The sequence below is a fragment of the Lepus europaeus genome, chromosome 12 (assembly GCF_033115175.1).
Source record: "Lepus europaeus isolate LE1 chromosome 12, mLepTim1.pri, whole genome shotgun sequence".
In the NCBI taxonomy this organism is placed as follows: domain Eukaryota; kingdom Metazoa; phylum Chordata; class Mammalia; order Lagomorpha; family Leporidae; genus Lepus; species Lepus europaeus.
In genome coordinates this window covers 94,356,157-94,383,579 of record NC_084838.1, presented here as the reverse complement: position 1 = coordinate 94,383,579, position 27,423 = coordinate 94,356,157, and the positions used below count along the sequence as shown (strand labels likewise).

The 27,423-nt window shown below is 40.5% G+C and overlaps 1 protein-coding gene across 16 annotated transcripts in view; it reads right to left on the bottom strand.

Annotated features, from left to right (window-relative positions):
* AOPEP (aminopeptidase O (putative)) overlaps window positions 1-27,423 on the bottom strand; it is a 407,649-nt gene that overhangs the window by 353,121 nt on the left and 27,105 nt on the right. For all 16 annotated transcript variants that reach the window (XM_062208534.1, XM_062208541.1, XM_062208543.1 and 13 more), the window contains exon 2: window positions 15,761-16,720. In XM_062208534.1, the coding sequence (XP_062064518.1) occupies window positions 15,761-16,557 (797 nt within the window). In that variant the 5' untranslated portion in view covers window positions 16,558-16,720. The remainder of the gene's footprint in view (window positions 1-15,760; window positions 16,721-27,423) is intronic.

The window sequence follows — 27,423 nt, the reverse complement described above, 5'->3', positions numbered from 1 at the left end:
AAATCAAGGGGAAAATTCTTCCACTGACTTAAATTAAAAACCAGCATGTCGCCAGCATTCTTTCTTCTCCAATTCTGTGTTATTTCCCCTCTGTGTACCTCTAGATATTTCATGCTAGTGCTTCGTCCCCAGAGCTTCCTCTGGATCTCCCGCGTGGGTGCAGGAGCCCAAGCACTTGGGCCATCTTCCACTGCCTTCCCAGATGCACTAGCAGGGAGCTGAACTGGAAGCATCACAGCCAGGACTCAAACCTGCACCCATATGGGATGTTAGCATAGTAGGTAGAGACTTAACCTGCTTCACCACAATGCTTGACCCCCTTCTTTCTGGCTTTCTATTTAGTAGCCAAAGCTATCAACTCTGAAATCATAGATTAGATCATCAACATAAAACTGTACCAGGGGCAGGCATATGGCACAGTGGTTAAGACACGACTTTTTTTAAAAAATCTTTTTTATAGGCCGGCGCCGTGGCTTAACAGGCTAATCCTCCACCTTGCGGCACCAGCACACCGGGTTCTAGTCCTGGTTGGGGCGCCGGATTCTGTCCCGGTTGCCCCTCTTCCAGGCCATCTCTCTGCTATGGCCCAGGAAGGCAGTGGAGGATGGCCCAAGTCCTTGGGCCCTGCACCCGCATGGGAGACCAGGAGAAGCACCTGGCTCCTGGCTTCGGATCAGCGCAATGAGCTGGCCACAGTGGCCATTGGAGGGTGAACCAACGGCAAAAAGGAAGACCTTTCTCTCTCTCTCTCTCACTATCCACTCTGCCTGTCAAAAAAAAAAAAAGATTCATTTTCAATTATCTTTATATACAGAAGATCAGCTCTATACTAAGTAAAGATTTTAACAGTTTGCACCCACACGGACACACAAAGTATAAAGTACTGTTTGAAGACTACTTTTACCATTAATTCCCATAGTACAACACATTAAAGACAGAGGTCCTACATGGGGAGCAAGTCCACAGTGACTCCTGTTGTTGAATTAACAATTGATACTCTTATTTATGACATCAGTGATCACCCAAGGCTCTAAGACATGACTTTTGATACCTGCATCCCATATCAAATGTCTGATTCAAGTCTTGGCTCTTCTCATTACAGCTTCCTGCTAATACTACCTGGGGAGGCAGCAGGTGACGGCTCAAGTTCTTAGGTCCCTGACAGCCATGTGGAAAATTGGGTTCCCAGCTCCTGGCTTGGGCCTGGCCCAGCCCCAGTGGTTGTGGGCATTTGGGGAGTGAACAAGCAGACAAGAGTGCTTGCTCGCTCTCTCTCTCTCCCTCTCTGAAACTGTGCCTTTCAAATAAATAGATCTTTTTTAAAAAGCCACACTCAGAAACACAACCATATCTAATACAAGAGTCAATCTCTTTCTTACTGGAATGTTTTCATAAATAGGAAAATAATCACATAAGGGAGAGGTTCTGGGCAAAATTTCCTGGAAATACAGACTCTTTTTTTTTCTTAACAGATTTATTTATTTATTTGAAAGGCAGAGTGACAGAACAGAGGAGAGACAAAGAGATCTTCCATCCACTGGCTTACTCCCCTTGGCCCCAACATTTAGGATTGCGCCAGGCCAAAGCCAAGAGCCAGGAACTCCATCCGGGTCTCCCACACAGGTAAGAGGAACTCAAGCCCTGAGGACATGTTTTGCTGCTTTCCCAGGCACATTAGCAGAAAGCTGGATCAGAAGCAGAGCAGCAGAGCAGCAGGGACTGAAACTGTTACCGAGATGGGATGCTGGTATCACACAAGGTGGTTAACCCACTGCACCACAACTTCGGCCTACAGACTGTGCTCCCAGCCAACTGCCTTCTTGGACCTTCCCTTCTTCTCAGCTGCTAACTCACTTCTCTCTTCCCAACATGCCCAAACCAAGTGCCACAAACATAAGGCTCTTTATAAGCAATGGCCTTTTGATGTTTTACAATCTTATATCTTCATGCATGTCTCACAACACAGTACAGATATCCGAAGACAATTGATAATTAGGTAGCTTTTAAAAGGGACGAAAGCTTTAGCCTCTGGATAAAGCCCTAGTGATGGAATTTGGGGCATCTGCCTGCTGGCGGAAGATGGGTGAACATGGGGTCTTCACAAAGTCATGAAATCATACTCCTTTATAGTGACTCAGAAATAAAGATGGGGGTAGGCATTGTGACACGGCAGGCTGAGTCATCACTGGCGATACCTGCAACCCATACTGGAGTGGCACTGGGGTCTCAGCTGCTCCACTTCCAATCCAGCTCCCTGCTAATGCACCTGGGAAGCAGCAGATGATGACTGCAGTACTTTAGTCCCTGCCACCCATAAGGGAGGCCCAGATAGACTTCCTGGCTCCTGGTTTCAACCTGGCCCATCCTAGCTGTTGGGAGCATTTGGGGAGTAAACCAGTCGATGAAAGATCTGCTTCTTTCTCTGTCTCTCCCTCTTATGATCACTCTGCTTTTCAAATAAATAAATCTAAAAAAAAAAAAAAGTAAGCATGGATTCTATCATGCACAGTTTCAAAAAGAACTATAAAGAGGGCTGATTATTCCCTACTCCCCTGTCCCATCCCACGAGGGGAGGAAAATCTATGTGGATTTATAAACAAGCTCTACAGTTATCTGAAAATAAAATCAGTGAAATAAATGCAGCTGTGTTTATTCAGCATGCACCTTGGCCATGTTGCTCAAATGTTCATGGGACAGATATCACAGGTGCCAGCCTGAAATTTGCCAATGCTTATAACTTCATCATTTCCAGACCAAATACTCCTTCTAGCACACAAACGGAAACTTCCTCTCAATAGGGCTCATGTAGGCCACAGTCTCCATTTCACTTTCTTTTAAAAAATTTTTTTATTTATTTATTTTCATTTTATTTGAAAGGCAGAGACACACATACATGAGAAAGACAAAATAGATGGAGAGAGATCTTCTATCTGCTGGTTTACTCCCCAAATACCTACAGCAGCAGATGCTGGGCCAGGCTGACTCTGTGAGTCTGGAACTCCATTGAGGTCTCCCCTGTGGGTGGCAGGGACCCAAGCATTTGAGCCATCATCGGCTGCCTCTCAGGGTATGCATTAGCAGGAAACCAGATTGGAAGCAGAGGAGCTGGGACTGGAACCAGGCACTCCAATGGGGGATGTGGGTGTCACATACTGCAACTTAACCACTGCATCTACCCACTTTTTACTTTCTTGTTCCACAAAAACCAAGAGACAGAACTACTAAAACTGGGAAGTGTCAACTCTGATTCACTCACAATCTTCCCTACACACACACACACACACACACACCTCTTCCTTATTATCATTTTACTACATGGCACAGTTATCAAAACAAGAATTCATCAATCATAGTGAATATATGGTAGATCCAGGGAAGATTCTTTTTTGAACTGAAAAGACTGATTTTGTGTAACGTCAATATGGACAGAATTCCAAGTGGCTGGGTCAGAAATCCACCACTTCTTTCCAAGAGGTGTTTTGAATGCAAAATAGGCAAGCTGCTGATAGGGCAAAGCCAGCGTTCCTAATCTGGAGTCCGTTATGGACACAGTATTTTATATGTGGAGAATATTCAGACATCCTCTCATGGAATCTTCTTGTTGCATACATGAGGAAATTAGGTGGGGGGAAGCATGGTTTAACATCTGGTTTTTATGTCAAACTAAAAATACTCTAAAAGTCTACGTCTTGCTTGGTCCAATAGCTGAGCAATAAATATGGCAAAAAAGTAGTTCTCCTTAGTATTTTGCCAACTTCAACTTCATGTTATCTAAAAGAAAGAAGTATCATAGTGCTTTAAAAAGTTTAAATTTTAATATCACTTTAACTTGTATTTCCCAAGTTGGTTCTCTTATCTTTAATGGTTATCCAAATAATTATAGCTTTTCTAATAAATTTTCTGTATTACGCCAAATTTCCCCTCCACTCAACTCTCATTCAGCGATGCCATCAGCCAAGCTGACCTCCTAGACCACTTGGCTGCTTCTTCAATCTACTTCATGATCTAAAGGGAAAAGGGAATGGGTTACCAGAGAGAATGCTTTGGTTTTAAATAACATTTAATCAGGAGAACAGGAAAGAATGCAAGAAAATGAAGAAACTGTGAAGAAAGATTTCCATTCTTAGTGCTTTTTTCTTATGGATACCTAAGATCTAAAATCAAAATATTACATCCATTTCTTTCCACATTTGTAAGAACACCTTTATACATTCTTGACCTATCCTTGTCCTTAGCAAAACCTTTTTAGAGGGCACACATATCCACACACCACACAGCAACGCATTTTTTTCCAAGAATCATTTTGTATCACTGTACATATGTATTCCTTCTATCAGTCACTTACTCACCATAATCCTGTATTTGAACGATGGAGGTAAGAAAAATATTTAGGTTCAAGAGCTGACACAACTCTAAATTAGTTCTATTAAGATAAGAAAATAGAATTTTCTACTTACAGATAATTAAGAACTAGAATAAAAATGGTAAAAATGAAATTACTGAAAATTGTTTAGGGCCAGCAGTACAACACAGTAGGTTAAGCTGTAGCATGATTCTGGCATCCCATATGAATATCAGTTCAAGTCCTGGTTGCTCTACTTCCAGTCTGGCTCCCTGCTAATGTGCCTGGGAAAGCAGCAGAAGACTGCCCAAATTCTTGGGCCCTGCTACTCAGGAGAGACCAGGATGGAATTCCTGGCTCCTGGCTATGGAAGACCCCTCTCTGTCCTTCCCTCTCTAACTCTGCCCTTCAAATAAATAAAATAGATTCCAAGATGGCGGGTTATGGAGAAACAGGCTGCACTGGGCTAAGGATAAACAGTGAAAAGTGTAAGAAGTGCACTCTCAGGGGAGAACTGGAGAGAAAACCCACACTGGAAATCCTACATGAGGAGGAGGAACGCCATGGACCTGTGTGAAAGGTGCACACATTACGAGCACAAACACGACTTTAGCAGTGAAAGCTGGAGTGGGCAACAATTTGGAGACAGGTGAGACCGGACTGTAGCAACCCGTGGTTACTTAGCCAGAGGGAAAACATGGTGTGGGTCCGGACTGGAGCCCTGGGGGCTGGAGGCTGCCTGTGGATCCAGTGGAAGTGGACGGGGCACAGTTATCTGACCCCAGCTTCCCCACAGCAGCACCCACTGCCCAGCTGAGAGGGCAGGCACCATTTCGGGTTAGGGTGGCAGCCTTTGCACATGCACACAGCAGCTGAGACAGGACGCCTGATGGTAGTGCCGGCGTTAGTGGCAGGCAAGCGGCAATGTTTGGTCAGTGGCTCCCATGTGCGCGTGTGATCCAGAGATTCTAGCAGAGGGAATGGTCTACAATCCCCACTGACTTTGAGTCTGGTTGAGAGGTGGCTGGGCAGCCACGTGGGATGGTGGGGCACCCACAGGTTCCCAGGGTCAAGATGCCTAGGCGGAACTGTCTTAGGAAACATCTGCTTCTCTTTTGACTGGACAGGCTGGCAGGGTGGAGAGAAACCTCTGGACCCAGGAACTGTGGGAGCCTTGTGTTCTGAGACCATGGGGACTCGGTGGTCACATGAGAAGGTGCAGGGTGTAGCTGGGTATTGAGATCTACCACGCCCAACTTGGGTGCTACCCTGGATAATCCCCCCATCCTGGAGCATTGATCAGAGCTCCTTGGCCACAGCCACCACACACCTCTTGGTAGTCAGTGAAAGTGCAGACAATTCCACTGAACCACAGAAGCATAGCTCACAGATAAAGCCATCAAAGGAAAAAAAAAATCAACTCACAAATGCCTAAAAAGAAAATGCAGAAATTCAAGAAGCAAGAATAAGGAAGACACTATGACCCCTCATCCCAAAGGAACACAACAACATTTCAATATTAGAAAGCACTGATGAAGAGATTCAGGAAATGCTGGAAATGGAATTCAAAAAATTAATCATAGAATTACTCAAAAGCAAGAAGACAAATCTTTGGAAATCTTACAGTAAGACCAAAAAACAAACAAACAAACAAAAATCAAAAAAGAAAATAAAAAACTTAAAAATAAAACAGTGTTGGAGATTTTGAAATACTATTACACAGCCCAACAGGTGGGTCTTAGGAGTTCCTGCCAGTGTAGACAATGGACTAGAAGACCTATTTAGTGAAATACTTACAGAAAACGTCTCTAATTTGGAGAAAGAAAGAGACATCCAAGTAGAGAAAGTAGATAGAACTCCTAACAGACATGACCAGAAAAGATCTTCACCACAACAACTGTAGTCAAACTCTCCACAGTAAAACAAAGAAAAGATTCGAAAATGTATATGAGAGAAATGCCAGATTTCTTTCCGAGGATTTCCTATTAGACTCACAGCTGACTTCTCAGCAGAAATCCTACAGGCTAGAAGGGAATAGCAAGACATAGTCTAAGTCTTAAATGAAAAAACAAAAACAAAAAAACAGTCAACACATAATACTTACCTTGCAAAGCTCTCATTTATTAATGAAGGTGAAATAAAGATTTTCCATAACAGAAACTGAAAGACTTTATCACCATTCATCCAGCCTTACAAAAGATGCTTAAGGATGTGCTACACACAGAAACACAGAAAGACAGCCATCATTGTCAAAGAATGAAAAGGCAGAAAAGACCCCAGAAGTACAAAAGAAATCCAAAATAAACAATAGGAATATTTAGGAAAAATGGCAGGACTAAGTTGTTACTTATCAATAGTCACCTTGAATGTAAATAGCCTCAACTCTCCAGTTAAAAGATACAGACTGGCTGAATGGATTAAAAAACAAGACCCATCTATTTGCAGCCTACAAGAAACACATCTCACCAACAAATATACACATATAATGAAGGTGAAAGGATGGAAAAAGAAATTCCATGCTAATAGAAACCATAAAAGAGCTGGTGTTGCCATCCTAATATCAGGCAAAACAGACTTTAACACAAAAACAGTTAAAAGAGACAAAAAATGACACTATGTAATGATTAAGGGATCCATTCAACAGGAAGATGTGACTATTAGAAATATATACAAAATTACAGGACACCTAGCTATTTAAAATACATGCTATATAAATCTAAAGCGAGACATAGATTTCAATACAATAGTTAGGGGGAACTTCAAAATCTCACTTTCAGCAATGGACAGATCAACTACATAGAAAATCATCAAGGAAACAACAGAGGTAATCAACACTATAGACCAAATGGACCTAACAGATATCTACAGAACTTTTCACCCCACAGTGGCAAATATACATTCTTCTCATCAGTACGTGGAACTTTCTCTAGGATAGACTACATGCTAGGCCATAAAGCAAGTCACAGCAAATTCAAAAAAATCAAAATCATACCATGTATCTTCTCTGACCAGAATGGAATAAAGCTGGAAATCAACTCAAGAACTCTAGATCATACGCAAACACATGGAGACTGAACAACATGGTCTTGAAAGAACAGTGGGTCATAGAAGAAATGAAGAGAAATCAAAAAATTTCTGAAAACAAATGAAGATGACAATACTTCATTCCAAAACTTATGAGTTACAGCAAAAGCAGGGTTAAGAGGGAAGTTTATAGCAATCAGTGCCTACATGAAGAAATTGGAAAGTGATCAAATAAATGAGCTATCAATGCATCTCAAGAACCTAGAAAAACAACAAAAAACTAAACCCAAAACTAGTACAAGGAAAGAAATAATTAAAATTAGAGAATAAACAAAATGGAAACAAAAAAAAAAGTGAAATGAACAGCTGTGTTTTTTTTTTGAAAAAAATAAACAAAATTGATACACCACTGGTACAACTAACCAAAAAAGAGGGAGAAGACCAAAATCAATAAAATAATCAAAGAAAGGAAATGTAACAACAGATACCACAGAAATAAAAAGAATCATCAGGAATTACTACAAAGAGCTGTATGCGAACAAATCAGGGAAACCTAGAAGAAATAGATTCTTGAATATATACAATCTGCCAAATTGAGTCATGAACATAGAAAACAGACCAATAACCTAAACAGACCAATAACCAAGACAGAAATTGCATCAGTAATAAAGACCCTCTTAACAAAGAGAAGCCCAAGACATTTAAAGAAAAAATATTCCAATTCTTCTCAAGCAATTCAAAACAACTGAAAGGGAGGAAATCCTCCCAAACTCCTATGAAGCCTGCACCACCTTAATTCCTAAGCCTGAAAAAGATCTAACTGAGAAAGAGAACTATAGACCAATTTCCCTGAAGAACATAGACACAAAAATCCTCAACACAATATTAGCTATTCGAATCCAACAACACATCACAAAGATCATTCAACCTGGACCAAGTGGGATGTATCCCTGTTATGCAAGAATGGTTCAACATTCGCAAATCAATCAATGTGATACAACACACTAAACTGAAGAACAATAACCATATGTTAAGCTCAATAGATACAGAGAAGGCATTTGATAAAATACAACATCCTTTCATGATGAGAACCTTAAGCAAATTGGATACAGAAGGAACATGCCTCAACACAATCAAGGCAATTTATAACAAACTCATGGCCTATTGAATTCCTATTGAATGGGAAAAAGCTGGAAGCATCCCCCCTAAGATTTGGAACCAGACAAGGATATCCTCTCTCACTACTGCTATTCAATATAGTCCTGGAAGTTTTAGCCAGAGCCATTAGGCAAGAAAAATAAATCAAAGGGATGCAAATTAGGAAGGAGAAAACCAAACTATCCCTATTTGCAGATGATATGATTTTATATATAGGGGGTCCAAAAGACTCCACTAAAAGACTACTGGAATTCATAGAGGAGTTTGGTAAAGTGGCAGGATATAAAAACAACACACAAAAATCAATAGCCTTTGTATACACAGACAATGTCAGGGCTCAGAAAGAACTCTTTAAAAAAAGATTTATTTATTTATTTATTTATTTATTTGAAAGTCAGAGTTACACAGAGAAGGAGGGAGGGAGAGAGGAAAGGAGGGAGGGAGGGAGGGAGGGAGAGAGAGAGAGAGAGAGAGAGAGAGAGGTCTTCCATCCACTGGTTCACTCCCCAATTGGCCACAACAGCCAGAGCTGCACTGGTCCAAAGCAAGGAGCCAGGAGCTTCTTCCAAGTCTCCTACACGGGTGCAGGGGCCCAAGGACTTGGGCCATCTTCTGCTGCTTTCCCAGGCCATAACAGAGAGCTGGATTGGAAGTGGAGCAGCCAGGACTCGAACCGGTGCCTATATGGGATGCCAGCACTGCAGGCGGTGGCTTTACCCATTACGAAACAGCGCCAGCTCCAAAAAAGAACTTTCAAGATCAGTCCCATTCACAATAGCTCCAAAAAGAATCAAAAATCTTGGAATAAATTTAACCAAGGATGTCAAAGATCTCTATGATGAAAATTACAAAACACTCAAAAAAGAAATAGAAGACACAACAAAATGGAAAAATCTTCCATGTTCATGGATTGGAAGAATCAACATCATCAAATGTCCATACTAAAAAAGTAATTTACAGATTCAATGTGATCCCAACGAAAATACCAATAACATTCTTTGCAGATCCAGAAAAAATGATGCTAAAATTCATATGGATACACAAGAGATCCTAAATAGCTAAAGCAATCTCATACAACAAAAACAAAGTCAGAAGCATCATAATACCAGGTTTCAACACATACAGGGCAGTTATAATCAAAACAGCCTGGTACTGGGACAGACTTGTAGACCAATGGAACAGAACAGCAACTCCAGAAATCAATCCATGCATCTACAACCAACTTACCTTTGACAAAGAAGCTAAAATCAATCTCTGGACTAAGGACAGTCTCTTTAACAAATGGTTCTAGGAGGCCACACAGCAGACTCATAGAATGACAAATGCCTTAAATAGCACTCTAACCTCAGAATCAGCCCTTAAGGCATTTGGATCTGGCTGAAAAGCCCAGGAGAGCATTTCAAGCATGGAAAGCCAAGATATTGTGGCAAAAATAAGCTACATGAAGGATCTCTGTGAGTGAGACCTCAGTAGAAAGAAGGGGCTATCAAAGAAGGATGTACTTTTCTCTGAAGGGAAGAGAGAACTTCCACTTTGCATATGGCCCTGTCTAAATACTGATGGAGTTTGTAGACTCAAAAGGCTTCCTTAGCCTTGGCAGCTCATGTCAAGAGCCTCTGGTGGTCACTGATGTAAAAAAATAAGAGTGTTAATTGTTAAATCAACAACAGGAGTCACTGTGCACTTACTCCCCATATTGGACCTCTGTCCTTAATGAGGTGTACTATGAGAATTAACAGTAAAACCTGTCTTCAAACAGTATTTTATACTTTGTATGTCTGTGTGGGTACAAACAATGGAAATCTCTACTTAGTATAGAGTTGGTCTTCTGTATATAAAGTGAATTAAAAATGAATCTTAGTGAAAAATGGAATAAGAGAGGGAGTAGGAGGTTGGATGGAAATGGGGGTGGGAGGGCAGGAATGGGGGGAAGGAACAGTATATTCCTAGAAGCTGTACATATGAAATTTGTATTCATTAAATAAAAGCTTTAAAAAAATGGTGCTGAGGAAATTGGATCTCCACATGCATAAGTATGAAACTAGACCCCTACCTTACACCTTACGCAAAAATCCATTCCAAATGGATTAAAGACCTAAATCTATGACCAATACCATCAAACTACTAGAGAACATTTGGGAAACTGAAAGACACTGGCACAGGCAAAGTCTTCTTGGAAAAGACCCCAGAGGCACAGGTAATCAAAGCCAAAATTGACAAATGGGATTATATCAAGCTGAGAAGCTTCTGCACTACAAAAGAAACATTCAGCAAAGTGAAGAGGCAACCAACAGAATGGGAAAATAAATTTCCAAACTATGCAACTGATATAAGGTTAACATTCAGAATCTTATAAAGAGCTTAAGAAATTCAACAATAACAATACAAACAACCCAGTTGTTAAGAAATGGGAAAAGGATTTGAACAGGCATTTTTTCAAGAGAGGAAACTGGAATGGCCAACAGACACTTGAGTAAAAGCTCAGGGCCACTAGCAATCAAAGAAATGTAAATCAAAACCACAATGAAGTTTCACCTCGTTCCAATTAGAAAGGCTCTCATACAGAAATCAACAAACAACAAATGATGGTGAGGATGTGAGGGAAAAGGTGTCCTGGTACACTGTTGGTGGGAATGTAAACTGGTGCAACCACTGTAGAAGACTGTATGGAGATACCTCAGAAATCTGAATATAGATCTACCATATGACCCAGCCATTCCACTCCTGAGAATTTACCTAAACCAAAAGAAATCAGCATTTGAAAGAGTTATCTGTAACTCCATGTTTATTGTGGCATAATTCACAACTAGGATATGGAATCAACCCAAATGTCCATCAACTGTTGATTGGATTAAAAAAAAATTATGGTATATATACACTATGGCACACTACTCAGCTGTTAAAAAAAAAAAATGAAATCCTGTCTTTTGCAACAAGATGGTTGCAACTCAAATCATTATACTTAGTGAAATAAGCCAGTCCCAAAAAGACAGATATCATATGTTTTCCCTGATCTGATCTGAGGTAACTAATAGAGTACCTGAAATGTAATATATTAGAGTGAAATAGACATTTTGAGAATCGATGATTGTGTATAGCCCTTGTCTCCTGTTGAGGAACAGTGTTTTTTGTTTTTGTTTTCTTTTCTATCAGATCATTAAGTATATTGCAGAGATCACTGTAAAAATTAAGAGTGGGAATGTGAGGGGGTGGGAGAAAGTGTTGGAGCATGGATGGGGGGAGGGGCGGGGGATGAGGGAAACACCACTATGTTCCTAAATCTGTATATATTAAAAATATGAAATTTGCATAACTTAAGTAAAATTTTAAAAGAAAACTGAAATAATTAAACCTTTTTTAAAAATTAAATTATTTAATTTAAAATAATTTTCTTTTACAGCTTCAAAGATATTTTCATGTCTTTTCCAGAGAATACTACCACTTGGTAAAAGCTCTCACAAAAAGGAGTGTCAGTGTAGATAGACAGTGACCTCTTTCCAAATTTGAAGTTATCCCTTTTTTAAAGTAAAATTTTAGAACAGTTTTAGATTTTAAGATAATACATAGAGTTCTGATATACCCTATACCAGTTTTCCCTACTATTAGCATTTTATATTAGCATAACTTTCACTAATGAACATTTAGCGAACACTATTACTAACTGCAGATTTCATTCATATTTCCTCAGTTTTTCCTAAATATCCTTTTTCTACTTCAGGATATAACATGATTTTTTTTAAATATATTTTTCAAAGGCAGAGGAAGAGAGAGGGAGAAACCTGGCTCCTACCATCTACCATCTATTTACTTAATTGCTCAGTTCCAGTATACATCAATAGTGCTACCAGAATTACTCATGTGTAGTCCCATGGAAACAACTTTATCGACTACCCTACAGTATTTATGTACAGTTCCTTTAGCCTTTCGTCCTACAGACACCACTCGTTTCCAAAGTTACTTAAGGCAGCACCTTTCCCCCATCCCGTGCAGTAAGACTGCTTCATACATTCATTCATATAGTACAGTGAAACTGCTGGGCATGTTTTGCATTTCATCCTGGGATTATCTAACACCCTAAATTATTATTTGTTTACTATCAAACAAAATAATTTGTTTTACTTTTTAAAGATTTATTTATTTATTTGAAAGAGTTACACAGAGAGAGATAGAGACAGACAGATAGGGAGAGAAAGATCCATCTTCTAGTTCTCTCTCCAGATGGCTGCAACAGCCAGTGCTGGGGCCAGTCCAAAGCCAGGAAGCAAGAGCTTCTTCTAGGTCTCCCACGAGAGTAGCAGGGACACAAGCTCTTGGGCCATCTTCCGCTGATTTCCCAGGCCATCAGCAGGGTGCTGGATTGGAAATGGAGCAGCCAGGATACAAACTGGCACCCATATAAGATGCTGGCGTCACAAATGGCGGCTTTACCCAGTACACCACAATGCTGGCCCCTTAAGTTTTACTTTTGACCTTGGTGGAGTAAGAATGGGAAAGGGATAAGTCACTGATAGAACTTGGAACGTTCCAATGTATAGGTTTTATTAAATTTTTATCTGGTTTCTGCTTTAAAATAGAAATTTAGTGAAAGCTACTAAGCAGTGGATAAGATGCTCACATTCCGTATCTGAAATATCTGGACTTGATTCATGGCTCTGGTTCCTGACTCCAGCTTTCTGCTAATACAGACCCTGGGAGACCATGGTGGTGGCTCTCCCTGTGGGAGACCTGGATTCTGTTCCCAACTCTGGCTGTCTCTGGCTCTCAAACAAACAAATAGCTTTAAAAAAAAAAAAAAAAAGAAAAGAAAACTAACTTTTCAGATGTGCTTGAACACTTTGCATATAATAAGTGACATGGTAATGATCAAAAGAAAAGAAACTCCCATACATATATCGAAACATCACATGGTATCCCATAAATCTGTATAATTTTTATGTTGTTAAAAATGTTAATAAAAATCTTCAAAAAAAGGAAAAAGTATTACCTTTCACAACTAAGAAATGAGTTTTTTAAGAGCTTCCAGTCACTTTTCTTAGTTTTACTACTTGTAAAATGGCAATAAAAAAGTTTTATCATCCACAACTGAAAATTTACAGTAAATATACTAATACCTATTCTACAACTCCAGAGTAAATATATAACAAATACTTTAGTGATTTATTTATAATAAATAAATATGCTCTAGCTATATTTTTCATACAACTGTGAAAGTTTATATTTTTACACAATTATATTCATAAAATACTGTGCCTCTGACAATTACTATTCATTTGCATCTCTAAGGAATTATTTCTGTCTAGCAACCTGGGATCTTTTAGTCACTTTAATGTCCTCCAAGTACCCATTTACCACTGCATATTTAGATTTATTCTTTTTTTTTTAACTTTTATTTAATGAATATAAATTTCCAAAGTACAGCTCATGGGTTACAATGGCTTCCTCCTCCCAAAACTTCCCTCCCACCCACAACCCTCCCCTTTCCCGCTCCCTCTCCCCTTCCAATCACATCATGATTCATTTTCAATTCTCTTTATATACAAAAGATCAGTTTAGTATAAATTTAGATTTATTCTTAAGCACACAGAGAGGTTAGAGAGATCTGGTGACCATTCATGGAAGATTACCCTGACAACATAAAATTCCCACAAAAAGAAAAAAGAAGAAACAGCTTTCCAGGATTCCTTTCAAAATTTACTTTTTTTTTGTCCTTGTAAGACTGCATAAATAACAATATACCAGACATAACGACTTCCAAGGATACAGCTTAAAACTTCTGCTGTAACCATGCAATTTATTGAATTATCAGAAAAGGAGATATTAAGAATAAATTCATGAAGTCAAGTTTGAAGAAGCAAAACATGCCCTGGGATCTCTTAAGTTTCTTTATGGAAACTTAAATTTATCCACAATTCATTTCCATGCAACACATTTGCAGGTGATTTAATTAACAAATCTAATCTCTTTGTGATGAGCACTTAGGAAAAAGTCATGCTTCAGACCCTAAGTATTTCTTCTAAATAGTCTGGCAATAGTTTCTTCTCCCTCATTATTCTTGTTCAAAAATTAATATAAAGACTACAATTTCCAAGTTAAATATTCAGAGACAGTTCATCAATAAATCTTTAATAACCTTCAAAATTTTGAAGATACAATAAGAACACCAGTTTCTTTCCCTCAAGCTCTCTAAAGAACATTCAATAAATAAATCCCTGTTTTACTGATGTCAGCTTGTCAGTTTCCCAAAGGCTGCCTAAGACTCTGGCAGAAGAAAGACGGGAAGTGAACTCATTCTGAGCAAGGCAGAAGACCAGACCAAGAGGTTGGATTAGAAGCAAACGATGATATAATTAGTGCTCAAAGTCAAAGTGATGCTTAAAAAAAAAAATCTCCAGCACATTTCTTGGGAGAGTAGATTGAGGAAGAAATGCAAGCAACTGCCTAAGACCACTGCTCTGCATAGTCTGATACTATAAAAGAAGCTGACAGGGGTCAGCTCCCTCCACCCAAGCTCCACAGGATGACCATATCAATCTGCAATACAATAGCACAACGAAATAGGTAACACAATTTGGAATCAATAAAGTTTGATTTTAAAACTTCTCAGATTCTAAAAAGTCTGGACAGCCACTGGAGGAGAGGCAATGAAGAAAGGCTAAGTGGCTGGCTGAAGGTATCACCTGGAAAATGCTGCCTCATCAACTCCTCGCCATCTAAAAGCCGGGGGTCTTCCTGTACAGACACTCACAGCCAGTGGGGCCAGTGTGCAGCCCCAGCAGGACTGACTGCTACCTTCCTCAGAAACTGATCTTTCCTGTGCTCTGGGGTTCACATCCTATGGCAACTGAGAGACAGGCACAGTAAGAAAGTCACAAAGCAGAGCTGGCTTTGTTTGAAAGCCCCTTTCCCAGCTGCACACAACCTGACATAAAGCAGTCTACTCCCTCAGGGGGCCTGTTCAGGAACTCGGAGAAGGCATTGCTCAGAGACACATGGCTCCCACTGACAGCACAGGAAGTCACTGGCAGAGATCTCTGCAGAGATGTCATTACTAAACTTGACTCTCCTAACTCAGAAAAACAGACAGGTGCTTAATAAAGTCCTCTTCTCATCCTGACTTAAGAAAGGTCGTTCTTTTAAGGGTTCAGCATGCCTGGAAGTTGACCCACTTCACTGTGGGCCTCTCTGCAGTGTCTGGGGCAAACAGGCATGGGGCAACAGAGCACTCGCAGAACCTACCTGCCACTCTGGTCTGAGGTCCACGTCACTGATCGCCCCTCGGGTTTGGTTTTGTACCATATCCTGACGGCATGAGGAAAGTCAGTAGCTGTCTGAGCCCCTTTCTTCCTGATCTGTAAGCTCCAAGTGTCAGTGTCAAAGAAGAGTTCTCCACAGCCGGGAGCCTGGCTGCAGCGAGCATAATAGTCTAACTGCTCCCTCCAACGATCTGCAGGCATAGTCACAAGTTCATGTATAATCTCATTCCTGAGCACCTCAGAACCAACTGTGAGCCTGGGAGACCTTGTAAATTTTTCAATACCTGGCACAGCAGCCACATCCACCTCCTCGACCTTTAACACAGATAAATCACAGCAGTCCAACACTAGCAAAAAATCCTCACTCCCATGATCCCCTGTGTCACAGCAGTACTTTGAGCTAGAAATCCCAGAAGCCTGTTCCCAGTTGTCATGGTTACCACCTTTATCAGAAGTATCTTTTTCACCTTTACCACAGATTGTAAAATCATTATATGCCATTTTAGATGAGAAGGTCCTTGCGTTTGTCACAGGAACAGGGCAGGGTTCAGGCGTCCTAAAATTAAAGGCTTCATTTGACTCCAGCGGACAGGTTTCTGTGCTGGAATGACTTGGTTCCTTGAATCTGTTTCCATCCTCAAGGAAAAGCACTATGGTGCCCTCAATGACTTGACTTTCAAAATCCACATCTAAATCCAGCGCATAGTGCCTCACAAGCATGTGGCTGGTGTTGGCCATGAGAGGCAGGTCATCTCGGGAAGGGTCCAACGTTATGTCCATGACGTAACTTGTTGTTTGAGAGCTGTGTTAAAAATCTCAGATGGGGTTTCCTATTTGCCTTAATCTTCAAGAATCATAAACAGCTGCTTACCAAAGTGGGGAAAAAATAAAAAAAAAACAAAACTCGATGTCACAAGTTATGGTTCCACAAACTGTTGGTCCCCTGGCAAAGAAGAAAGACAAAATTAGACACAATTCCAAGACCCTAAATGCTCCTGGAACAGCTGCTCCTGGCAGACTGACTACCATCCCAAAATAATCCCCAATGTGGTAGATGCTCAGGGCTAGAAGGCAGATGAGTCTTTTTGACTGACATGGAAGAAAGCTGCATCACAGATTTCTAAAAACATTTCAATTACCAGTGTGATGAAATGGGCCTCCGCGAAGCCAGAACTGTGCTCCCAACTAGAACAGACCTTGCTGTGGAAAAGAGCAATTGTTAGGCAAAAACGGCACTGAGCATCTCTGGGTCTCTTGTTTTAAAAGATATTAAGTGTATCACTTATAATTCTGTGCATCAAAAGATAAGTGATTGTTTCTTTACTGTGATTCTAAGTAACAAGTGTGAATGAAGGCTAAATGGCCTCATACATTTATTCTTCGAGAGTAATAATTTAATACATACAATGCAACTCCAGGGATTAATGTACTTTTCACATTAGGGCTGCTCTCATATCAGCACTTCCAGTAAATTATGGGAAAATGAGCCAATTTACCAGGAGTGCATTCTAAGTACTCCTTTGAGATTGTTCACAGAGATTTTTCAAATTTATAGTTAAATACTCAAGGTATATCATTATATCTTAATAGCTGAAAACCCATTAACATTCTGGGTAATAGCCTTCTTGTGGCAAACAAAAGGTCTCCTCATTTGAAAAAAAAAGTATGCAAATACCTATAAAAGGAAGGAGAGAAATTAAAATGTAGAAACAGATGTTGCAATAAAATGTACAAGTTCTTCATAAAAGTTCAGAAGCAAAATGTATTCTTATTATATAACAGCAATCCAGCTAGAAGAAAAATTATTTTAAATTATTTCAGTCCCTGATGTGTACCCAATTTCTTTTAGTATATGCTGTTCTTTTTTTAATCTTTTACCAAAAATGAAAAAGAAATATCAGAGGAAAAGAAATCAAAAACTCTGACAAAGTTGATATATTTAAAATAATTTTTCATATTTCTAAATATTAGGAGGCATTCTTATATAATCTACAAAAAACACTCCTTGAATTTTCAAGTAAATGCAGCCCCTTCCTGTTCATTCTAACTCTTCATTTCTCTTCCGACTTGATCTGCCTCTTCACTAGGTTCTTTTATGTCCTTTCCTTCTAGAATCTTATCCCAGCAACCAACACTACCGGATTTTAAGTTTCTACCTCTCTACAGGATATTTCCTTAAGACAATCTCACCTAGCCTTAAAAAAATGTGGTCTCCTGCAGACCTGTACAATCTGGTTTCCAGCTATGTTTCCCCTTATGGACACAACACACTCTGAGCATCTTTGTCTTCTGCTTAAGACACTGCTCCCTGAAGGTGACCTGACTCCAGGCCTCCCTGCCTTCTGACTGAAGCCTTGTGCCACACCTGGAGTGCTCCTGGCTCCCATCCCCCATTCCTACCTGCCAAATCCTACTCTCCCTCCACACCCCAGGTCAAGTACAACCACCTCCTGAAATCCTTCTCCAGTTGCTACTCTTCTTGACAAAACTGTATGTGATGATGACTTTAAGTGTAATGAGAGTCTAATTTCACTCTAGTGATACTGGAGAGAAGCTGGTACTTCTCTTGCTCCTAGAGAAGTCAGTGGGCATGAGAGATGAGCCAAAGTATTTTCTTTTCTGCAGAGTGACTGAACTTGTCGTTTAATGAATAAGAACCTTCAATAAAGACATTCGTCATAACTATGCAGTGAGAAACAATGATGTTAAAACCTCATCCTGGAGGAGCGGCAAGATGGCGGAATAGGAAGGGAGCACATTAATAGTTCAGCAAGACACACAGGTTAATAAAAGTGGAGATACTGCAGGTTCAAGGAAGAGTAGGGGAAGAAACAGCAGCAGAAACTCTTCCGGAACTAGTGATTCACAGTGGACCTGCGTGGAGAGCGTGGGAGCCCAAGTTCGGGACACCAGCGGCAGACTCAACGCACCAGCGCTGGAACGCAAGGTGAGCCGAACCTCAATAGCCCGAGACACCAGCGGGCAAGCGGAAAGAGGAGACTAGAGGGAACGAGGCTTGAAACTCCGTGGGGAAAAGTTCACCAGGCTAACTAGAAGAGAGAGAGAGAAAAAAAAAAAAAGTGACCGATATGGACACGAGTTTCTCTCTCTCCGCTCACCCCTCAAAGGCGAGCAAGACAAAGAGCAGGCGCCATTTTGGACATATGTCATAAGCAGGGCGACCTCAGGTCTGCACCGGCCCTGAGCCTAGCAGAAAAACCTGACTCTGGGGGGAGGGCTGAAATAACAGGAGATTAGCATCTAACTTGGCAATCCAGTGGGACACTGCGGGAGAATTGGAGCCCACACCGAGGGCAGCACAGATTCCCTGTGTGGTCCTTGGGAAAGAGCTTCCGATCTCTGGCTCCTGTGGGTATATCATTCGCCTGCTAACTACCTCCAATTACGTTCAGCTGTGCGGAATTACATCCCTTTTGAATCAAAAAAAAAAAAAAAAAAAGAAAAAGAAAAAGAAAGAGAGATTTACCACGCCTAACCTGGGAGTGTCATCTTTGACACACCCTCAACCCTGAGGAACCAAACACAGCTCTCAGTCCACACTCATCTCAAGCCTCTAAGGCTCCACTGAAAGCAGACAGTCCACGTAATATAGAGCCATAGTGTAACAAGAAAAAACACCACAGTGAAGAAACCAAATATCTCCAACATGCCAAACAACAAACGCAAAAACCAAGCTAACAAGAACAAGGAAGACACTATGACGCCCCCAAATGAAAAAGACACCCCAATTCAAGATTATGAAGATGATGAGATAGAAGAAATGCAAGAAGCTGATCTCAAAAAATTGATAAGAACATTAAGAAGTTCTCAAAAACAAATTCTTGAACTACAGAAATCCTTAATGGACAAGATAGAAAATCTCTCTTGTGAAAATGAGATATTAAGGAGGAATCAAAATGAAATGAAACAACTAGTAGAACATGAAACTGTGATAGTGACAAAAAACCACAATGAAATGAAGAACTCAATAGATCAAATGACAAACACATTAGAGAGCCTTAAAAACAGAATGGGCAAAGCAGAAGAGAGAATATCAGACTTAGAAGACAGAGAACAGGAAAGGAAACAGGCAAACCAAAGAAAAGAAGAAGAAATTAGAAATCTAAAAAATATTGTCGGGACTCTACAGGATACTATTAAAAAACCTAATATTCGGGTTCTAGGAGTTCCTGAAGGCATGGAGAGGGAGAAAGGATTAGAAGGCCTTTTCAGTGAGATACTAGCAGAAAATTTCCCAGGTTTGGAGAAGGACAGAGGCATCTTAGTACAGGAAGCTTATAGAACCCCTAATAAACATGACCAAAAGAGATCCTCACCACGACATGTTGTAATCAAACTCACCACAGTGAAACATAAAGAAAAGATTCTAAAAGGTGCAAGAGAGAAACCTCAGATTACTCTCAGAGGATCTCCAATTAGACTCACAGCAGACTTCTCATCAGAAACCCTACAAGCTAGAAGGGAATGGTGAGATATAGCCCAGGTACTAAGAGAGAAAAACTGCCAGCCCAGAATATTATATCCTGCAAAGCTCTCATTTGTGAATGAAGGTGAAATTAAGACTTTTCATAGCAAACAGAAACTGAAAGAATTTGTTGCCACTCATCCTGCCCTGCAAAAGATGCTTAAAGAAGTGTTACACACAGAAACACAGAAACATGGTCACCAATATGAAAGAAGGTAAAGGAAGGAAACCTCACAGCAAAAGATCATTGGTTACTATCCTCACTCTATCTTTTATGACCTTGTCTAAATATGATCAGAGTCGGCAAACTTGGAAGGCTTCCATAGCCTTGGCAACTCATGACGACAGCCTAGGGTGGTTACTGGCGCCATAAACTAGAGTGTCAATTTGTTGGGTCAACAACAGGAGCCACTGTGTACTTGCTCCTCATGTGGGATCTCTGTCCTTAATGTGCTGTACATTTTGATTTAATGCTATAACTAGTACTCAAACAGTATGTTTCACTTTGTGTTTCTATGTGGGTGCAAACTGTTGCAATCTTTATACTAAATTGATCTTCTGTATATAAAGAGAATTGAAAATGAATCTTGATGTGAATAGAAGGGGAGAGGGAGCGGGAGAGGGGAGGGTTGTGGATGGGAGGGAAGTTATGGGAGGGGGAAGCCATTGTAATCCATAAGCTGTACACTGGAAATTTGTATTCATTAAATAAAAGTTAAAAAAAAAAAGTAAAAAAAAAAAAAAAACAAAAAAACAAAAAACCTCATCCTGGCCAGCGCCGCAGCTCACTAGGCTAATCCTCTGCCTGCGGTGCCGGCATCCCGGGATCTAGTCCCGGTTGGGGCGCCGGATTCTGTCCCGGTTGCTCCTCTTCCAGTCCAGCTCTCTGCTGTGGCCTGGAGTGCAGTGGAGGATGGCCCAAGTCCTTGGGCCCTGCACCCGCATGGGAGACCAGGAGGAAGCACCTGGCTCCTGGCTTCGGATGGGCACAGCGCACCAGCTGTGGCTGCCATTTTGGGGGTGAACCAATGGAAAAAGGAAGACCTTTGTCTTTCTCACTGTCTAACTCTGCCTGTCCAAAGTAAATTTCAGTTTTCAAAAAAAAAAAAAAAAACTTCACTAATAAAAAACAACCCGCAACACACACACACACACACAGAGAAAATCTCAATCAACTCAGGATTCATTTATTGGCTTTTATACCACCACATTTGAAGAAAAATAGTTTAGCATTTATAACAATATAGATATAACTATTTATTGTCCAGCTCCAATAGAATTCTTGAATTACTTATGAAAATGTGTAATTTAAGAGTAAAATATATTCTATAGAGCAATTTTCACCACTTTTGTCCCTGGTATCAGAGAGCAAGGCTGCTTAGAGCCCTGTCAATTGAAGCCTGTTACCAAAATCATTGTTATCAGAACCAGCGGTCATTTCCTGTGGCTAACCGCTACTGCCTAAAGTAAATGTGTTGTGTGTTGCGTGCACTCTAAATGCTTCAGTGCTGGTCACCCTGATCCTCTGGTTTCCCCCAGCAGGTTCTTGCGGGCATTCTCCATAGAGCCAGTTCTAAATCTTTTCTTCTTTACGTTCCCACTTCCATGCCTATCTTATTTTCAGTTGACTGTCTGGTCCTATACTTTACTGAGATGATTCTGAAGCTTCTGAAACTCAAGAGCACCTCAAAGTATCACTATCCATAAGCACTGTCTTCCCCTAATTCATCAAAGCTAATTTGATCCTCCTGAATCCCAACTTTTGGGGTCACTTGAACCAAATAAACAAAATTCTTCTTTTCTATTCAAACTCTGAACATAGTGAGATAAAATGGAACAAAAATAGACAAAATATCACTGTTACTACTGATGAAGGCTCAATTGGAGAATGCTGCACACTTGGAGAGCCAATGGTACCTGGAAACGGAATCCCCAAGTTGGACTTAGTCACATGGTCACAGGCAATGCTGGCTCAGCACAAAACTCCCAGAGGAGGGGGTGAGCTCCTCAGGTAACCCTCGGGTCTGGAGGAGTAGAGAATAGCTAGCTCCCTGCAGACAAGAATGCTGCCTAAGTGCACAAGGGACAAGATGGTGCAGAATGATCAGACTTAGCCATCCCACCCTTCTTGGTGTACAAGCAGTCAAGGCCCGGGGACCAGGAGGGTTACATTAATTGAGTCGCCCACAGGAGGGAAACATCAGAAAAGGGAAAGAAGCTTTCCTTCCAACACTGTCCCCTTCTACTTACTTAGAAACCTATTCATCTGAACATTTCCTCCTTCCCAACGAACTCCGTCCTATTCCCAATATTTCAAACACCCCTCCCCCTAGGGTTGGCATCCTCAAAAACAAGCAAAAATTACATTGGGCCCTGTTGCTTATTTTAACTAGCCTTTATTTTACTGAACTTTGGAGCTGGAAGATTTCCTAGGGCTCCCTCAGTCTAACGCCAGTTAGATCACAAAGGAAGACAACGAGGCCCAGAGAGGTGATCTGCTCAAGGTCCCCACTCTCTTTTCATGCGTGAGGAAAAAGACTTTCTCTACTTGCTGGCACTTCTCTTTGGAATGCTCATCCTCAGATCTCACTGCCTTCTCCTTCGTAGTCCAAGCTATAATCAAATGTCACCTCTCAGACCCTCTTCCCTGCCTTCTTTACCTTCTTCAAGTTGTATAGACTAGAAACCCACTAGGGGGAAGAATGGTTAAGCCATCCCCCAGAAGACACATGAAGAGTACTATCACCTTTGCATGGTTTCCAGGCTATACCAGAGATTTGTGAATGACCTAAATCTCCTTTCTCCGCATGGATATAACTCTCACTGGCGTCAATTAGGGTCACAGCCCCACATTTAGGGAAAAATTGAACTGACTGTGGTTGCAAACTCGTGTCTGTGGCCACCTTGAAAGGCCTCTCTCAGCAAATGGTAACCATATTTCTAAGCAGCCTGTTGACTTCAGCACTTTTGGCTATTATTGCGCTCCAATTTAAAATGCCAGCCTGACTCACTGAAGCATTTTTCCATTCTCTGTCATAAGCCATAACATATAAAAGTCCCCCCCTTTATCAAAACCAATGGTTAGTTTCCCAGTGGCTAACCACGACTGCCTCTAAAATAAGTGTGCTATGTGGTGTGCAATCTTAATGCTGAAAAAGATCGTCTCAGCAACACCATGAAAGGCTTTGAAAGGATTAATGTACGGCAACATTTTTCTTAAGAAGGGGAGGGGATCCGACACTAAACAGAGCTATGGCACAGAGAAGAATCCTCCCTGCCACTCTCCATCACCCAAACTGAAAGAGCCTCTGTACAGCCATTTGCAAGCCCTCCAGCAAAAATAATTTTATTCTCCTTTCAACTACAGAGCAGTGTGTTCCACTGTAATGGCCCTTAATTTATCCTGTTTCATTTTACAGTAACCCCCCTCCTCCAATGTTCGATAAACTCCATTGGGTTCTTGACTCATTTTCTTTCCTTTTTTTTTTAAGATTTATTTTTTATTTATTTGAAAGACAGAGTTATAGAGAGAAGAGGAGAGACAGAGAGAGAGAGAGAAAGAATCTTCCTCTGCTGGCTCACTCCTCAAATGGCCACAATGGCCTGAAACTTCTGGGTCTCCTACATGGATGCAGGGGCCCAAGCACTTGGGCTATCCTCCACTGCTCTCCCATGCACATTAGCAGGCAGCTGGATCAGAAACGGAGCAGCCAGGCTTCAGACTGGTGCCCACACTGGATGCTGGTATCACAGGTGGAGGTTTAACCCGTTACACCACAACACCCGCCCCTCTTGACTCATTTTTAAGCTCTTGTCCATGTTATGCAGAGAACTCTGGCAGGTTCTGAATACCAGTGGAATTGACATCTGAAGGCATCAGTGATTTCAGTGTCTATTTACTTGTAGGACAGGGATTTGGGCTTAAATACATTCTGCAGTCTAGTACAAATGAACATCTTCCTCCACACATCTAATTTTTTCCCTCAGGATACATCCGTGCCTCTTTATGTAAAGTCTTTTTTTCTCGTAAGCAACTTGGGGGAACAGGGAGAAATTTTTACATATATGGTTTATTCTGCAGCATTCAGCATACAGTGAGTAGTTACTAGATACTTAATTTGACAGGTTACTTGATCAAAAGATGACAGCTCTCTGCTATTTCAGATGCATTCATTCAGATTAATGTTGATTTTTCTAATGACAGTTTAGTTGCTGAAACACACTGTTATCAGGCATAATTCCTTAGGCATTCAAATATACACACTTATGGGAACATAGTTCCTGCTGTGAAATTTGGTAAAATAATTTGAGCATCAGGGGTTGGTGCTGTGGCACAGGGGGTTAAGTCACCCAGTGTAATAGCATCCCATGTTGGAGTGTCATTTCATGTCCCAGCTGTTCTGTTTCCAATCCAGCCCATACTAATATGCCTGGGAAAGCAGTGGTTGATGGCCCAAGAGCTTGGGCCACTGCCACCCATGTGGAAGACCCAGATGGAGATCCTGGCTCCCGGTTTTGGCCTGGGCTAGCCCAGGCCATTAAGGCCATTTGGAGAGTGAAACAGAGGATGAAAAACCTGTCACTCTGCCTTTAAAATACATAACTTTTTTTTTTATTTCAGAATCAGAAGGAACCTAAGAAGTCCAAATGTTTTGTGTTTAGAAATGTCACATTGACATATAAGTCTGTAACTTCTTTCACTCAGTGGTTTTGAAACATAGCCATATTAACACATGTAGATCTAGTGAGTCTGTTTCACCTGTTTAGTGTTCCCATATGAATATTCTATACTTTGTCTATACATTCCCCTATTAATAGATATTTAAATTATTTTTATAAATTTTCATTATTACAAATAATGTTGCAGTGAATATCTTTGTATACACCCCCTAGTCCATCTGTATGTTTTTCTAGGTAAAACTCCTAGAAATTCCATTTTTGCCTGATAGTAACATTATAATAACTACTTTCTTTCTCATTTTTCTGGGTAGTTTTTATATCCTTTTTAAATTTATTTTTAAAAATATTTTATTTACTTATTTGAGATGTAGAGTTACAGACAGTGAAAGGGAGAAACAGAGAGAAAGGTCTTCCTTTCGTTGGTTCACTCCCCAATGGCCACAATGACCGGAGTTGCGCCAATCAGAAGCCAGGAGCCAGGTGCTTCCTCCCAGTCTCCCACGTGGGTGCAGGGGCCCAAACACTTGGGCCATCTTTTGCTGCTTTCCCAGGCCATAGCAGAGAGCTGGATTGGACATGGAACTAGAACTGGCGCCCATATGGGATGCAGGGACCGCAGGTGAAGGATTAACCTACTGTGCTATGGCATCATCCCTTATCCTTTTATTTTTAATTGCTCTTGATAGTTTTGCTTTGGTTGAATTTTTTCTTAAATATTTAATTAATTTATTTGAAAGGCAGAGTGACCAAGAGATGGGGGGAGTTACACAGTCTATTTCTTTCTCCTTAATATGCCTGAAGTCAATCCCTAGTAACCTTCCAAGCAATACAAGGACCTTAGAAGTTTTAGCATAGGTCTCTCCTTTTCTCACTCCATACCAGCTTCCACATTACTGTGGCTAATATCTTAGCAGTATGTCATTGTATTTCTGAATACTTGAAGTAGAAGGGAGATTTCCTTATAAACTCTGTTGAGCATACTGACTAGAAGCCTACAGACTCCACTACATCACAGTAATGGTCCATAGATACAATTCCTTTGCTTCAAGAAGTTTTCACACAGACCACTCTTCACTGTATAACATTAGGGACCTCCTAGCTGTAGATTTCCTTTCATCATCACAGAAGCCAAGATAGATGGTTAAAGACTGAGAGGATATGAAGATGTGTAAAGAAAGAGGCCAAAATGCAGAGAAAATGGGGTTATATCATTCATTCATTTGACAAATATGTGGAATCCTCTTCCATTTTCTAAAAACTCTACCTCCCCCCCATGTCCTCAAGGAAAACTGCCTGACCTCACTGATTAAGTCAAATTCCCCTGTTATCAGATGTGATAATACTGTGTACTTTGCCGCCATACAACACAGCTTTAGTTTTACATATGTTTATTTATTTAACATTATTTCCCTACTTAAATGGAAGAACTTCTGACAACAATGGAATAGTGTTGATCAGACTAATCACCCACTATCAACACTTATAAACTCTGAACCCCACCCCCAAAAGAACTGAAAGGCAAATGAAAGTGAGCAGCAAGCTGCCAGAAACAGCAGGAGCTGAGGCTGGGAGAAAGGAGCAGAAAGGAGCGGCACCAGGCTTTTCACCTGAGGGCAGGCCCTGGTCGGTGCTGAGCACAGTAGATAAAGCTCACACTGAACCTCCATCTTACTGGCCAAAGAATCACTGAGATCAGAACTAACTAAGCAGCTAGAAAGTAAAGACAGAAAAGAAAATTACGGAACAGGGAGAGCCTCATATTCTTAGTATAAACTCTGCCCAAATCTCTAACTGATCTCCAAATCACACAAGTATGGGGCAGACCAAACAGCTCACTTGAAGCTAAATGAAGCAGCCCACCGCAGGAAAGGCAACAGTAAAAGTTTGGATTCAGCCAAGTAAATTGCCTCCTGGTACAAAACATTAATAGAAGAACAAGCCAAATACAGAGTTTCTATAAAATATCAATCACAATCTGCAGGAAACAATCCAAAACTACGAGATACAGAGTTTATATATAGATACCCATACCCAAAGAAAAAGCCATCAGTGGAAATCAACTTGAGTGGACTGAAACAACAAAATCAGCAGAGAAGGACTTCAAAGTAGATATCTGAATTATAATTAAGGGCATAAAAGCTGTAATAAATTATCTGAAAGGAAAACTCAGCAGAGAAATAGAAATAAGTAAAAGCAAAATTAAAGAAAAAAGGAAATTCTAGAACTGAAGAATATATCTACAATTTAAAATTCACTGTATATTTTAATGACACATTAAAGATTACGGAGGAAGTAGTGGCCATGAAAATAATTATAAAAAGCTATCCAGTGTGAAGAATAGAGAGAGAAAAAAATGTTGAAAAAAATGAACAGAGCCTCATTTACTTCTGGCAAAATCAGAAGGTTTAACTCCATATAAATAGAGTCCAAGAAGGAAAGGAAAAAAGAATGAAAGAGCAAAAAAAAAAACAAAAACAGAA